The sequence below is a fragment of the Balaenoptera physalus genome, assembly GCF_965194825.1.
Source record: "Balaenoptera physalus genome assembly, chromosome: 13".
NCBI lineage: Eukaryota > Metazoa > Chordata > Mammalia > Artiodactyla > Balaenopteridae > Balaenoptera > Balaenoptera physalus.
Genome location: NC_138892.1, coordinates 3,583,098 through 3,599,358, shown reverse-complemented (window position 1 = coordinate 3,599,358; position 16,261 = coordinate 3,583,098). Strand labels below are relative to the sequence as shown.

At 54.3% G+C, this 16,261-nt stretch overlaps 1 protein-coding gene and 1 long non-coding RNA gene across 5 annotated transcripts in view; one reads left to right on the top strand and one right to left on the bottom strand.

The window, feature by feature from the left end:
* Positions 1-16,261, bottom strand: part of CELSR1 (cadherin EGF LAG seven-pass G-type receptor 1) — a 150,428-nt gene that overhangs the window by 38,784 nt on the left and 95,383 nt on the right. For all 4 annotated transcript variants that reach the window (XM_082422193.1, XM_082422190.1, XM_082422191.1 and 1 more), the window contains exons 6-9: positions 6,769-6,926; positions 5,510-5,673; positions 4,928-5,053; positions 2,309-2,475 (exon numbers count right to left, since the gene is read on the bottom strand). In XM_082422193.1, coding sequence (XP_082278319.1) covers positions 2,309-2,475; positions 4,928-5,053; positions 5,510-5,673; positions 6,769-6,926 — 615 coding nt within the window. The remainder of the gene's footprint in view (positions 1-2,308; positions 2,476-4,927; positions 5,054-5,509; positions 5,674-6,768; positions 6,927-16,261) is intronic.
* The window catches only part of LOC309641769, a 6,664-nt gene continuing 2,145 nt past the window's right edge, over positions 11,743-16,261 (top strand). The window contains exons 1-2 of the long non-coding RNA XR_014252763.1: positions 11,743-12,513; positions 12,657-16,261. The exon at positions 12,657-16,261 is cut by the window's right edge and continues 2,145 nt beyond it. This is a non-coding gene — a long non-coding RNA (uncharacterized lncRNA). The remainder of the gene's footprint in view (positions 12,514-12,656) is intronic.

The following is a 16,261-nucleotide window of genomic DNA, read 5'->3' as shown; positions in this document are numbered from 1 at the left end:
ATCAACTATACTTCAATTAAAAAATACACGTGAGAAATATAAAAGAACAGCGTTGTGACTAATCTAAGATACTCATGTTTAAAGATAACTTCAATCTAACGAGCAGATAAAAAAAAAAAAACTATTAGTGCACTGGTTAAAAGAGACACGCCTGAAATATAAGGAAACAGAAATGTTGAAAGGAGAAAGACAGAAAAAGATACATCACGTAAACACCAACAAAAAGAAAGCTGGTGTAGCTACATTAATATGAGACAAAGTAGACTTTAAGGCAAAAATAATTATGAGAGATAAAGAGGATTTTCATCATGATAACAGTCAATATTCCAGAAAGATAAAACAATTCTAAATTTGTATGTACCTAATAACGTAGCCTCCAAATCTACAAAGCAAAAACTGACAGATCTAAAAGGAGTAAGAGATAAGCCACAATCAAGGTTGGAGATTTTTAACTCACCTCTCTCAGTAACTGAGCAAACAGACCCCAAAAATCAATAAAGATATAGAAAATTGGAGTGCTACATGAACAAACGTCACCTACTTGACACAGAACGCCACAGAATACAACTGCAGTGCACACATTCTCTTCAAGTATAGGTAGAATATTCACAAAAATGACTAAATGCTGGGCTCTAAAGCAAGTCTCAACACATCTCAAAGGTCTGAAATCATACCACGTATGTTCTCTGACCTGCAATTATGCTAGAAACATCAAATGATTTACTAGAAAATGCCACCTGTTTGCTGAGAGGTATACTTGTGAATACCCGATGGGTCAAAGAAGAAGTCACGATGGAAAATAGAAAATGTATTTAGCTGATTATAAAGACAATGCAACTAATAATGTACTTTGATTTTTCGCCTCAATTAAGAGTCAACTGAAGAGGATAATTTTTCACCTTTTTACATTTTGTTTCCTTTCATTCCACTGAAGTCTGAGTCAACTCATTAATTTCCCTGGCCATTCTCTTTCGCTGTCCTTGCTAACAAAACCCCAAAGCCAGCAGACCAACAATGAAGTGACGGATGTCTACAAACAAAAGCAATGCCTGCAGAATGACCCCAGGACAGTGGCACTCAACTACTCACCACCTTAGACCTGTCACCGGATTTAGGAGAGGCGTTTACAGCAGCCAGGTTTTCCCACTTGACAGTGAAGGTGGACTTAGGGCGCCTAAGAGCAATCACCCAAACTGTTTGGGCTGTAGGATGACTATGTACCTTGCCTGGCCTGCTGTGGAGGCCGGAACACCTAGACTGCTGCACCCAGAGCTCACGGGGCCTGCAGGAGGCCTGCATTCCAAAAACGCCATGTGAAAATAACCCGGAATACGCCTGTCATCCCCAGCTGACCAGCCTTTGGAAGCTGCCCTGAGGCGGCCTGCTGGGTGGCCACTGGGGTCTGGTGGATCCCCCCGAGGTCACCACTCTTGCCAGCCAGCCTTCCACAGGGAGGGGCTGGCCACAGTTCCTGGCAAAAGCCCTTCATTTCTGGATTAGCTGCCCGTAACGTAATTCCTCAAACAATACGGGAGTTTGTGGCTTTGGGTGTTGTTCCGCTGGAAGCGTACTTTTTTCCGACACAGACCCCACTGCCAATGACAACCTGCAAGCTCCCATTCATCACCTGAATCAGCCAATTTAATTTGTTCCAACAGGGAAACCACCACAGAGGAAAGTACCATTCCCGGGGAGAACTGTGCCTGCCAAGTTCTGGCCCAGAGCTGGCTCCTGGGACCGCCTGATGAACTGATAAAATTACTGGTTAATAAGGGATAAACAATGACGGCTGTAACTATCCCAGAGGCACAAACTGCACATTCCGTGCAACCCAAACGGGCCTGCGCTGGAGACACTCCTGAGCAGTGATGTGGGGGAGGGGACAGGTGAGGGGTGAGGGGGGCAGGTGAGGGGTGAGGGACGGGTGAAGGGTGAGGGGACAGGTGAAGGGGGAGGGGACAGGTGAGGGGGGAGGGGACAAGTGAGGGGTGAGCGGCAGGTTCGAGAAGAGATGGGGGTCCCGCCTGGGCTCTGAGCCCCCAGCCCCCACCCAGGCAGGGTTAGTCAGGCCTCCCTGGGGCCCCGTCCTCATCTATCTGTTGCCAGGCATTGAGGTAGTCACCTCCTCCTCCTCCTCCTTCCCACGCGGGGACCAGCAGCGGGTGTGGGGAGACAGAAGAGACCAGGTTCCCCGCGCATGCATTGGGAAGGCTAGGCTTCGGGGAGGCACTACGTGAGCCTCTGGCTGCATCACTCAGGTGCACACTTGCCCTGCGGGTGCCGGGAGTGGGACATGGACCTCACTCACCTGGAGATGGAGCCTAGAAGACACGCCCGCCGTGGCCTCCATCAGCACGCCGTCCTCCTTCCTGGTCCGGAACATGAGCCCCAGGTACCAGGGCACGGAGATGGTGATGTCCAGGTCGCTCCAGGACACGACGCTCTCCCCGCTGAAGCGCTGGGGGTGGGGCATGACTGTGGACACAGACATGGGGACCTCCCCAGATCAGACGGGCCTCTGAGAATCTTTTTTAGCTGTAGGGGACGGGACAGGCCCCCAAGGAGGGGGAGGGAAGAAACCCTGGGCCTTTCTCATTTTAGCGCAAAGGCCGGTCTCAGACTTCCGTTTGTACAGCACTAGCCCTCTGAGTCCAGGAGCCGTGGGCTCTGCAAAAGCCCACCCCCCACTAGGGACGCAGGCCACCTTCCTGAGCAGTCCGGCTGAGGCCTGGGGGTTCTCAACCTCGGCCAGTGTACACTAAGGGGCTCTCAGGCAGAGTGGGACAGCCCAGGACCCCCGGGCCCAGTGGAGGGGCCCTGTGTGCCTGGCCTATCTGTCCCGCCCCACACCTGCCGGGTTGGGAGCCCAGGGGCCTGAGCAGGGGCCGTACGGAGGGTGGGCTCCTGGTGGGACCGCGTGAGCCCGCAGTGAACCCTGCACACACACCTCACCCTGCAGGCCGGCCCGCCGTCAGCTGGTGTCTGGGGTGGATTTCCAACCCTCAGGCACACAGGCCACTGTGTCTCTGCTCCTGGTGACGGGCACAGAGGTGGAAAGGCTGCGGGCCAGCCGAGGGCTCCCAGATGGTTTCGGGGGGACCAGGGAGGTGGCAACGGGGGGGACCAGCAGCCTCATCCAATCTGTCACACTTGGAAAAACTGTGCACGCCAGACAGACCAGTAGGCAGGATGACGCTGAGTCAAACCAGCTCCATCACTTCGCCTCCAGAGTCCTGCGTGTCACAGGCATTGGGGAGGGACAGACGTCTGGCCCAGCCCGGAATTTCACCCCAATTCCTCCACGAGGGACGGCAGTTATCACCACGGGTGTTAAACAGCACAGGGCATGCCAGGTGGGAACCACCTTTGGGGGCAACTCAGCCCCGTGAGCACCGGCATCTGTTTCCTGCTCTTACGAACCCAAACCCCAGCAGCTGTTTTCTCTGGCACAGCCGCAGCCGGACTCTCGGCCTCCATAACAGGAACTCCATGGGCGTGGATGGCCCCGCCGGCGCTGTGTCCACCCGGGCCTCTGCCCCTCCCTGTGACCTGAGCTTCCTGCACCCGGTGATCAGCCGGGGGCGGGCCTAACCTGTCCATAGGGCCTGCACAAGCCCAGCCCACCTGCTGCCCGGAAAATAGACCTTTGGGGCCTTGAAAGGTGCCCAGTGCTTTGCGTCACAAAGAGTCGGGCCCTGGGACTTCCCTGGTGGTCCAGTGGCTAAGACACTGCACTCCCAATGTAGGGCGCCCAGGTTCGATCCCTGGTCGGGGAACTAGATCCCACATGCTGCAACTAAAGAGTCCGCATGCCGCAACTAAAAGATCCAGCACACGGCAACGAAAATCCTGTGTTCTCAACAAGACCTGACGCAGCCAAATAAATAAATACATATTTAAAAAAACAAAAACAAGAACGAAAAAGCAGGCCCTGGCCGGTAACTGTGTCCCAAGCAAGGACTGGGGATGTAATACAATTCCACGTCACGTGTCTCAGCTCCATCACTAACAGCCCTGGGCAGGTGGACCGCCCAGCACAGGTAAGCTGCCCGCTGGCTCCACCCCTTTCACCTGCACTGATGGAACGAACTTTGCTCTCCTCCAGAACACTCTGTCACAGGTTCCACCTATTTCTGCTTCAATGACTCCTTAGAGAATCTCAGGAAAGCTGTGGTCCCCACCCCCCGAAAAAGTCACACTCGGACCCCCAGCCCATCCTGTGGGGCACACGGGCCGAGGTGAGGAGCGTCTGACTTCTACGGAGAGGCCGTGGGTTGCAGGCCAGTGAGTGGCTCCAGGCAGGACTTCTCCTGGCCGTTGACTCGCTAATGAGCTCCGGGCATCTCCAAGGTGGATCCAGGGAGCTCGCCCAAGCTTATCTGGCCTCAATCTCCCCCTTTTGGTTTACCTTAAAGCGCATCAGTGATTTTTCAATGATGACAGTTATTTAACACTATGTTGCTTCAAAATGAATGAATGAATTGTTTAAAACCTGCCAGTGTCTACAACTACAGGGGTGGGGTCAGGGGAGAGGCCCAGGCTTTGATGCCCACAACGCAATCCAGCGGGGAAGCAGGCAGCTGGAGGAGCCCCTGGGACGCTGAGAAGGGGCACGGGGGCACTGGCCCCGGGGAACTGGCCCTTCAGGCCTCAGGGTGCCCGTGAGGAGGCACAAAGCCACCGGGAGGCCCCGCCAGGCCGCACCTCGCTTCTCTGACCCTCATGGACTCCCAACCTTACACTGGCCCTGCTCAGACGAGGGGCTGTGCCCTGCAGACCCGTCCAGGACCCCCAGCCTCTGCTCTGACATCACCCACCCTGGTGCCCCCACCAGCCCGCTCCCCACCAGGACCCAGGCCTGGGGACACACGTGCCACCAGCGGCTGGCGGCCCTGGGCACCCAGCACCCACGGCACCAGGCCCTCACCTTGCTCGCAGTTCTTCCCACCGAAGCGGAGCGGGCACTCACACAGGTACGTGTTCCAGCCGCTGACACAGGTGCCCCCGTTCTGACACCAGGTCCCATCGCAGAAGTTCCTCTGAGCAGCGCAGCCTGGAAACAGAGGGCGTGGCGTGCTCTCAGAGCGGGAAACAGAGGCAGAGCGTGACTCAGGGGGACTGTCCCTGTTTCCTAGCTCCGACCCACGTGCTGGGGAAACACTCCCTGTGGACACAGCCGGAGGAAGGCGGGCAGGCCTCGGACCCTCTGGGGCTGTCAGAACCTAAGACCTGACATGGCATGGAATGCACTGCCCATGTCCAGAGACCTTGGGCCTCTGGGCCATCCCACCCTCTGGCTCGTGGGATCGTCTGGTGACCGGCTCAAGACCCTGGGGTTGCGTGTCCGGGTCAGCGGCAGGCCCGCCCACAGCTTCACCACCGCTCCAACGCTGCAGGACCCCAGACCCGAGAGCAGCTGGGCGCACACGGCTCAGTCCCCCAGGATGTGGAGGGGGCCCCTCCCGCGTGGCCGCCGCAGCCCCACGATTCCCCGGGCATCCTGCCGTACCTGCCCTGGTGCCATTGTTGGCGATGAAGCCGGCCATGTCCACGTTCCTGCCGTCGATGGACAGGTTCCGCATGCAGCCCACAAACTGCCGGTTCTGCACCGGGAAGTCTTCGGGCAGGTTGGGGACGCCCCCCAGGAGCAGGGGGCCTGTCAGATCCAGGGACCTGTGGAGGCGACACCAACCTCTGGATGGCCGGGCGGCAAGAGGAGCCCCGGCGCTGCTGTAACGTCCCAGGGGCCTCTGCTGCAGGGCACGCTCGTCATCCTGACCGTCAATAATCCAACGGGTGCAGAGGCCAGGGAAGCAGGTGGCCAACAGGCCCAAACACACGTGTCAGATTCTACTTCCGGTGCCACCACTGGCTTGCAGCCTCTCTGCCCCCTGTGTCAGCTCCCGACCAACTGGAGGTTTTGGGTGACCGCCCGAGTCCTGACTGCTGGCCGGGCCGGTCCACACCAAAACAGGACACCACCTTCCTCTGGCTTCTAATGGCCTTGAGGGGCGGTCACAGCAAACTAGAACCCTGGCTCTGCAGGAGCATTGGCATGGCCTTGGGCAAGGAGCTGAACCGCTCCAGGGCACGGCTGTCCCATCAGTAAGATGGGCGCATCCCACCTGCATCACAGCTGCGGGGAATCTGATGACAAAGGTGTATTTCACACCAGATGCTCAGGACAGACCAGGCTCTTCTAACTGGTAGGCCAGGTTCTTTGAACTGTAGACACCAGGTTCTTCTAAGCTTATTAAACATCCCACCAAAACACAATCAGGGATGAGTCCAGCATGAACCTTTGCTCTGAGATTTGAAGCTGGCATTACAAACATCCATGTCAGCATTTCTCTGACCCGAGTTAGGATGGGCCCTGGGGACCTCCAGATCCACGTGGTGACATGGCCACTCTGATCTAGTGGAGGGGATTACTGACTGAACATGGAATCACAGGGACCAGCACTTACTGGAACAAAGTCAGGGACCCTGTGGAGACAGGGCTGGGGATGGCTTCTGGGGTCAGCAAGCCGGCCGTCACAACCCTGGGGATGACCTGGCCACTACTTTGGCAGATGATGCTAAGGGGACTTATTCTAGAAGGTTCTAACGTGTTGGAGGGAAGGGGAGGGAATGTGACTCCAGCCCAGATTGGGGCTGCCAGAGCACTGGGTCCAGAGTGCCCTGTGTCGAGGTCCTGACCTGGGCGACCCCTTTTGGAGCAGCGGCCATGGGGGGTGGACACCAGGGCCCGTCTCCTGGGACACTCACTTTTTAGAGCCACTCTGAGTGCCCTGAGCGGCACAGCTGTAGTTCCCAACGAAGCTGCCAAAGCGCACGGCCACGGCCGTGTCACAGTCGTCCACAGTCACCACGGCCACTTTCTCTCCAGACGGCCCGTGGGGCAGGCCCAGGCGGCCGATGTTGGGCTGTGGGAAGAGAAAGCACGGAAGCATCAGCGTGTTCTCCCACCAGCGTCCCCGACTGATTCCCCGGCCCCTGCACACGTCCCCCGACCCGTGGAGGGTGAGAGGCCCCCTGGCCTCATGTTGAATTAGTCCCCAAACCAGCTGTACTGGATTAACAGTGAGCCCCCCAAATTTATGTCCTTCCCAGAACCTCAGAATGTGACCTTATTTGGAAATAGGCGTCTTGCAGATGTAACTGGTTAGGATGAGGCCATATCGCAGTAGGATGGACCCTAATCCAATGTGACTGGTGTCCTTATAAGAAAGACACAGAGACAGAGACACAGAGAGACATCATGGGACAACTGAGGCAGAGACCGGAGTGATGCTGCCACAAGCCAAGGATGCCAGCACCCCCAGAATCTGCACGAGACGAGAAGGATCCTTCCCTAGAGCCCTCGGGGAGCGCAGCCCTGCAGACACCTTCATTTCCGAACTGGGAGAGAATACATTTCTGCTGTTTTAAGCCCCCCAGTTTGTGGATTTTGTTACAGCAGCCGACACCAAAGCCCCAGGACCCCTCCTTCTGAATACCCGATTCTGCCTGTGAGTCCAAGCACGGGCCAGACCCTGTCCACGCACCGCCTCACCAGGCTCCTGCCCACTCCGGGCTCCTGGGGTGCAGACTGCCCGGCCTGCAGACAGCCCCCCGCCTCCCCCACCCAGCGCGGTGCTCCCCAACTGGGCCGGGAAGCTGGCGACCCCCGGTGCGCACAGTCACCCCTGGGCTCACGCCCTTCCTCACCCAGGGATGACCCTGCAGTCCCTTTTGCTGGCCCGAGGTCGACCACCCTTTCTGCCCCCAGACCAAGCCTCCCCCGCCCCCCAGCTTCCCCCCTACACCCGCCAGATGTCCCTGCGGTTCTCATGCACTCAGTCTCCCTGCCCAGGGCTGGTTACGAGAATCCCTCTGGGATCAGCGACACAGGGTGCAGCCTGCCCACTTCTGGAAGAAGCAGGTTCCCCTCTTAAGGAGGCTGTGGTTCGCATCCAGGGGTCGACCCTTTCTCCCCAGGCAGCCCGCCCGTCGCGGGCATCCCTCACCAGTCTCCTGGCCGCCCTTTGAGGACACCGGGCACATCTGCCCAGACAGCCCTCAGCCTCCTTCTAGCAGGGGACGTGGAGCCTGTTCGCACCGGCCACGTAATGTGGGACAGGCTCAGTGTTCCAGACCTGCAGAGGGCGGGCTCGGGCTCAGCCAGGCCCCTGGACTTCCTTCCCCATCTGTACGACCTAGATGACAAGACCCGCATTCTGTGAGGTGGCCTGTTGGTTAACCCAGATGGTGCACGTGAAGGGCCACCAAGCCTCACCATCCGCACCCAACACGCAGTGGCCCCCTTCCTCCCCACGGAGAGAACACTTTCTCCCAGTCCCAGCAGGGCCCTCCCATCACCCGTACAAACAAGGGCCTAGTGCCTCCACGTGACAGCTCTGGGGTCAGGTCGAGTTTATAGCTTGATGCAATTTGATGCTTCTTTATAATAATATTAGAAACAGGGAGTTGTAAAAACATAGGGAATTTAATTAAATCATCCTCAAGGTCTTTTAACAGGGAAATAACAACTGCACAATTCATTCCAAACCATCAGTTTTTTAACAGGAACAAGGAAGTATCCATTTGATTGAGGACCCTGGGCTGAAAGGCAGGACGTGGAGCTTTTGGTAACGGGAGCTCAGCCAGGCAGCCAAGGTGTGTGACTTCAGGAGGCCTCACTCACCCTGGCGGTGTGCCCTGGAGTTGTGCAGTGCACAGCCTGCACCACTGTACCTGGCAACCCCACCTGGGCCTTCTGCTTCCCCTTGGCCAACCATCTGACCTGGACAAGGCTATCACTGTATCTCAGTCTCTCTGTGTACAGGATAAGGATTTAATGTTAGAATACCCATCCTCTCTGTGTTACAGGGACTTGGAGGGTGACATCAACATCAGACACAGGAGTCTCCCTCAAACCCTTCTCAGGTAAATCCGAGGAAGGCTTTTACCCTGCCTCCTGACATTCCAGCTCACGGATAATCCTTTCCATTTTCTTTTACGTCAGTTGATGAGATCACAAGGTCGGCCAAGCTATATCCTTAAAGATTTCACCGTTGGTTAAGCAACAGTTAGATAAGTATAAAAAATAATCTGTTTTCTCCCTCTGTAATAGCAGCCCGCATTAGAGAACACGTCCAAGTGCTCATTACGGGACGCTTAAGTATTAGGTGCGATCCGGGGGAAAGAACCGTCCCTGAGCTGTGCGAGCCCCGTATTATCTTTACAACTCAAAATTTACGTTTCTGGGGATGGGTGTGAGCCTTCCAGAGGAAGGACATAAACAGCATTTATACTTGGGAGCCTTTACTGAAACGAAGTTGCTGTTTACACAACTGCAGTTGTTGTAAATGGCACCTCATAATCAACAGCTCAGAGCCACTCAGAGCCACGGGATTCAAGCAGAAACAGCGAGGAAAATTGGAGGCGAAAGACAAAAAAAAAAAAATCAGCATTTGTATTTAGAGCAGCACTTACTGACTTGAGACAGCCCGCTGGTAAGACAGATTTCAGAGTCTGGCGTTACTGCATTAAAGCAGCAAGCATGACTTTTGGGAAAACAAACATCGCCCAACGCCTGCTTCTCGATTCCTGCTCCCAGATCCACCAGCCACTGGGTCAAAAGAGACGGCCCTTTGGACCACAGAACCAAGCATTCTTAGAGTGAGAACTAAAAGGACCAGCAGGAGAGACGCACAGGGAGGTACTGGGGAGAAGGAACGACGTCCGAGGGCCGGTTTCTGGCTCTGCAGAGCGCCCTGCTGCCCCACCCCCGCTCACGCTGCCCCAGAACGAGCTTAACCACACGCCAAATGTCCCCGTGTGGTCAGGATCACCAGGAGAACAAGAAGGGAGCACGGGCAAAGGCCGTAGGTAACAGGAGACAAGGCTGCAGGTGACTCAGGATACACGGACGGGGGTCCTCAGAGAGATAACCAGGCCCACCACATGACCCAGGACCCCACTCCCAGGCATAGACCCCGAGAACTGAACACAGGGACTCAAAAACTTGTTCACAAATGTTCATAGTAGCACTAGTCACCATAGCTAAAAGGTGAAACAACCCAAAAGTCCATCAACAAATGAACGGGTAAACAGAATGTGGTAAATCCATTCAGTGGAATAGATTATTATTCAGCCATAAAAAGGAACGAAATACTGGTATTTCTACAATGTGGCTGAACCTCCAAAACATCATGCCAAGTGAAAGAAGCCTGTCACAAAAGGTCACGTGTTGTATCATGCAATTTATATGACGTGTCCAGAATAGGCAAATACATAGACAGAAAGTAGATGAGTGATTTCCAGGGGCTCGGGTGGTGGGGGAATTGGGAGGGACTGCTAATGGGCACAGAGATTCCATTTAGGGTGATGAAAGTATCTCAGATCTATCAATAGATAGAGGTGGTTGGTTGCACAATATTGTGAATGCACTAAATTATTCATTTTACGTGGTTAATTTTATGAGAATTTCACCTCAAAAAAAAAAAAAAATTGGATGGGCATCCTCCATTCACAATGCCCCCGGCCACTTTCTACCTGGACATTTGAGAAACTCCTTCCCCATCTTTATCTGTAAAATGGGGATAAACTCATCCCACTGCCTTCCTGTCAAGACTCACAAGCAAGAACAGGCAAAAAGAGCAGTGAAGGGCTTCCCTGGTGGCTCAGTGGTTGAGAACCTGCCTGCCAATGCAGGGGACACGGGTTCGAGCCCTGGTCCGGGAAGATCCCACATGCCGCGGAGCAACTGGGCCCGTGAGCCACAATTACTGAGCCTGCGCGTCTGGAGCCTGTGCTCCGCAACAGGAGAGGCCGCGATAGTGAGAGGCCTGCGCACCGCGATGAAGAGTGGCCCCCGCTTGCCACAACTAGAGGAAGCCCTTGCACAGAAACGAAGAGCCAACACAGCCAAAAATTAATTAATTAATTAATTAATTAAAAAAAAAAAAAGAGCAGTGAACGTTCTCCGTCAGGGTCGGGAGGCGTGCGTGTGATGACACAGCCAGCCTGACTCGGGGGGCAGGGACGAAGACCCCAGCAGGTGTTTTTGATCTGGGTTCAGCTCATCCGTTTTTGTGGAGGGAAGACAAAGCACAGCTGGATGGCCGGCAGGTGGGACGGAGGCCGGGCGGGAAAGGAATCAGGAGAATCGGGAGATGTCGACGGCGTGCGGCTCAGGTCCGCACGTCCACCCCGCGTGTCTGCAAGAGGGGAGGGAGGTGAGCCCGCTGAGGGGGGGATCTGGGGCTGGTGACGAGAAGGCCCGTGAGGCTCTGTGGGCATGGGTGGGGAGGAACGAAGAATAAAAAGCAAGACGAGATGAACTGCTCCTTCATATTTCTAAGATGAATTTTTAAGTTTGCACAAAAGAAGAAGACAGCCTGGGAATAAAGGGGCCACATGGCAGTATATGAGGATCGTTTCAATTCTCGAGTTAGAGGGGCACTGGGCACAGGATGGGCGAAGGCCCGAGTCCCTGTACCTCCTCATCCCGGCCGGGGGACCCCTGCCCCCACTCACCCCCAGCCCCGCCCTGTAGCAGCCCGGCGTGGACACCCAGGGGCCGAGCAAAGCCGGCACAAGATCCAAGAAATGGAGGCACAGGCCAGCCGGCAGGGCCCGCCGACACCGCTCCGCGTGCACAGGATGCCCTGAGCGGAACCTGCCACGGGGCAGGCGGAACCGGGGCCACCGAGGACACACCTGCCATGCCCATCCCTGCAGCCACCTGAGAAAAACCCTGAAGGGCCCCGTGTGTGCTTCGGGGGAACCAAAACAACAAGCTTTCTTTGCAAATCTGTCCAGATCTGGGTTCCTGGCTCTCGGCGAATCCGCCCAAAGTCATCACTTGCGGGCCGGCCCTTTTTATTTCCCTCCAGCTTATTTCTTCTCCCTGTGCAGCCCCTCTCCCGGTGTTTCCATTTAGAGGCTCCAGAGCAGCCCGTGGGGATTGTTTGTGAGCACAAAAGCGCTTGGTCCTTACGAAGCGCTCACATTTCTACAGCCTTTTAACCTGCTGCAGACAATTCCTCATGGGGGAGGCAGATGGGGGTTCAGTTTCAAATGCTGGATGCAGGGGAAGGAGGCGTAGGGGGGGCCTCGAAACCAGACACCAGGAGGGGCAAGTCTTGGGAACAAAATGGATTCACACTCTGTGTCAGAAATGATTAACCAACATTCGTATCAAAGAATTCACACATGGCTGGGCTTGAGGAATGTCACAAAGAGTCCAAAGGCAGCCTTGAACGTGTACTGTGAGGTTCGGACCCGACGGGTGGGCTAGCTGAATGCAGCCCACGGGCTGACAGCCGCACCAAGAAATGTGGGTGAGACACCCCGCTGGTCCTGGCACAGAGGTGATGAGACCCCCCTCCGAAGCAGGCGTGGTGTCTCTTTGAAGCTAAGAGATAAGAGGAAAAGACATCCAGACACACACGCTTCCAGGATCCAAACCAAATTCCCAAGGAGCCTTCCACAAGGACTGTGCTGGAACTCAAACAGCAGATCAAGGTACTGCGTCCCCGGGGGGCCCAGGAGGGGCCCGGGAGGGGCGTTCCCACTTGAGGGCAGGTCACAGAATGTTCTAGTGGAGACTCAGATCCTCAGCTTCCCCGTCTGTAACATTCACGTGTGAATCCCCTCCTGCTCCCCAGGCAGGCCACGGCCTCTCTCAGACCCCTGCTTCCAGACCCCCCGCTCGCTGATCAGGCCTCCACACAGGTGCTTTGGACGCCATGATGCAACAGATGTAAGTCCACATCTCTTATGGGAAGGGATTCACCCCCCATGCCACCCAGGCAAGGAGCAGAGAAGGAATGTAGGAAAGACAAATTAAGGGACGTGGCAGATTTTTCCTGACACTCCAACCAACTGCCAACCCCTCGCCCCTTCTGATTGTTCCGGGGGCACTTACATCTCAACTTGCCCCACTCCCCCCCAATGAAGTGTCTTCAGCGAGGATCTCGCCTGCCCACTCACACGGCATCCCAGGCCCCGAGACAGCACATCACGGCACAAGGAACGGGCACCACCCACCACATCGGGTTTACCTGCACCCCGATCTGCCACGCTGCAAAGGCTACACTGACCAGTCCGGCTCCTCCAGGGCAGTGGAACTGCCAGACAGCTTTGGAACTCGGCACAGGACTTGAAGTCTCCATATGGACAAAATGGCTTGTCCAGTGGGAACTGGACTTCCCCTCGGTGTGGAGCCGCGGCAAGCCGCCCAGGGCCGGGAAGTGGTTCATCCCCTTGCCTGCATTTTCCATGGGGGGTTGGGGCCTCTTCAGCAGCATCAAGAAGTCATTCCAGGGCTTCCCTGGTCGCTCAGTGGTTGAGAATCCACCTGCCAATGCAGGGGACATAGGTTCGAGCCCTGGTCCGGGAAGATCCCACATGCCACGGAGCAACTAAGCCCGTGCACCACAACTACTGAGCCTGCGCTCTAGAGCCCGCGAGCCACAACTACTGAGCCCATGTGCCACAACTACTGAAGCCCACATGCCTAGAGCCCATGCTCTGCAACAAGAGAAGCCACCGCAATGAGAAGCCCGCGCACCGCAAGAAGAGTAGCCCCTGCTCGCCACAACTAGAGAAAGCCCGCGCGCAGCAACGAAGACCCAACGCAGCCAAAAATAAATAAATAAATTAAATTAATGTAAAAAAAAAGTCATTCAATGGGAAAAAATATTTGCAAACGATGAGACTGACAAGGGCTCAAGGGCTTAATTTCCAAAATATACAGACAGCTCATACAACTCAACAACAAAAAACAAGCAACCCAATCGAAAAATGGGCAGAAGACCTAAATAGACATTTCTCCAAAGAAGACACACAGATGGCCAAGAGGCACATGAAAAGATGCTCATCATCGCTAATTATCAGAGAAATGCAAATCAAAACTACAGTGAGGTACCACCTCACACTGGTCAGAATGGCCATCATTAAACAGTCTACAAATAACAAATGCTGGAGAGGGTGTGGAGAAAAGGGAACCCTCCTACACTGTTGGTGGGAATGTAAGTTGGTGCAGCCACTATGGAGAACAGTATGGAGGTTCCTCAGAAAACTAAAAATAGAATTACCATATGATCCCAGCAATCCCACTCCTGGGCATATATCTGGACAAAACTATAATTCAAAAAGATACATGCACCCCTATGTTCATAGCAGCACTATTCACAATAGCCAAGACATGGAAGCAACCAAAACGTCCATCGACAGATGAATGGATAAAGAAGATATGGTATATGTATATATATATATATATATATATATATATATATATATATATATATAAAATGGAATATTATGCAGCCACGAAAAGGATGAAATAATGCCATTTGCAGCAACATGGATGGACCTAGAGATTACCATACTAAGTGAAGTGAGTCAGACAAAAACAAACACCATATGATATCACTTATATGTGGAATCTAAAATATGACACAAATGAACCTATCTATGAAACAGAAACAGACTCACAGACATAAGAATAGACTTGTGGTTGCCAAGGGGGAGGAGGTTGGGGGAGGGATGGATTGGGAGTTTGGGGTTAGCAGATGCAAACTATTATATATAGAATGGATGGGCCACAAGGTCCTACTGTAGAGCACAGGGAAAACGATATTCAATGTCCTGGGATAAACCATAATGGAAAAAATACGAAAAAGAATATATATGTATAACTGAATCACTTTGCTGTACAGCAGAAATTAAACACAACATTGTAAATCAACTATACTTCAATAAAGTTTTTTAAAAAAGGAAGTCATTCCACCATCTTCAGTCAATGAAATTGACAGGAGAAGCCCAGAGTTCCCCCAGATTAAGCTGTAAGCAGATTTATTTATTGAGTTTAACATTAAGACTTAAGCCCAGGCCTTCTTGACCCTTTTCCTTTAAGACATGGGACACCTACATCCTAGGAGGGACACAGCAACCCCTTAGGGTGTGGGCAGCAAACTGCTGCATGCAAGCCTGACCGGGCCACCAGGTGGGCCACTTACGGGCCACCAGGTAGGGCAGACATCTCTGGCTGAGGGGGCAGGTGCTCCTCACTGCCCCACCTGCCAGTGACCTGGGGCAGGGGACGCACCGCTGAGCTGGGCAGCCTCTCCTAGAGAGCGGCTCAGTTCACAGCTCCCACCTCCAGGGTCATTTGGAAGAGTGGACCTGAGCCCCTTTGCAGAGTCCCTGATGCTGGGCTGGTTGTCACACCAATGCGGGTGAGGGCCTAAGGCTGGCAGGGGACAGGGGACAGCAGTAACCACAGCCTCTAATGAGCATCACCTCCCAAAGGCCAAGAGGTCACATCCTGACCCCGCTTAGGAAAGTCACATGACTCCCCCCGCCCCCCGCGCCAGATTCAGCTGTAATATGGAGTAAAAACGTCACCTCCCTTGTGGGGTTAAATGCATACAGACGTGTGGGAGGGGAACATTCCACAAAGTTTGCTGCTGCCGTGTTACTGCTAAGAAAGACAGGAAGAAAGCCAAAATACACGCAAATGGCTAATTCTCCCTGTATTTTTGCTGTCCTATTTTCCTATATTAAAAATACAGAGTTTCTTTTACATCTCTAAAGAAAAAAGGAGCAATTAGCAGCCAGTGCGTCACTGCATCTTCGTGGCAGCCTCAGGTCCTTCTCCAGGGCTCAAACACAGAGCCACCTGCAGCTCTGAGTCCTTCATGTGTTCAGTTATCCAAGAAAATACTGGCCTGTGGGGACGGGCTCTTTTTATTTGGGGAGTAGTAAAAAGAAAAGATTTTTAACAAGGGTCAGAACCAACTGGTCACCTTAAAACAGATCACAGCAGAGCTTGCTGTTTCTCAGGCAAGGAGGTCACCCAGTTCCTGACAACTGTGGCCACAGGTCAAAGGAGGTGCTTTTCTGATGGTCGCACGATAGGCTCAGACATGGAAGAACCGAGGGCTGGGAGGCGGAGATCCACCGAGCGCTGTCTCTGTGCTCCGCACTGCATATAAATAAGCATCTCCTAACGGCCCCAGTGAACTCCGGGGGGATGACTTTTGCTCTCGAAAAGATCCATGAGGCAAGGTGCAAGCCCCTCACTGGGCCCGGCCCCTCACCAGACAAAGCTCCCGAGTCGGTGAAAGGGAGCCAGAAGTCCCTCAGCTGCTGTCCCTGCTGGGCTGGCCGTAGGTGTCAGGTCCCCTGTCTGTGGCCACCTGGCCAGGCAGGCTCCCCAGGTTTTCTGGGAACCCAGGAGTTTATGCAGATTTGCGTGGAGGGGATC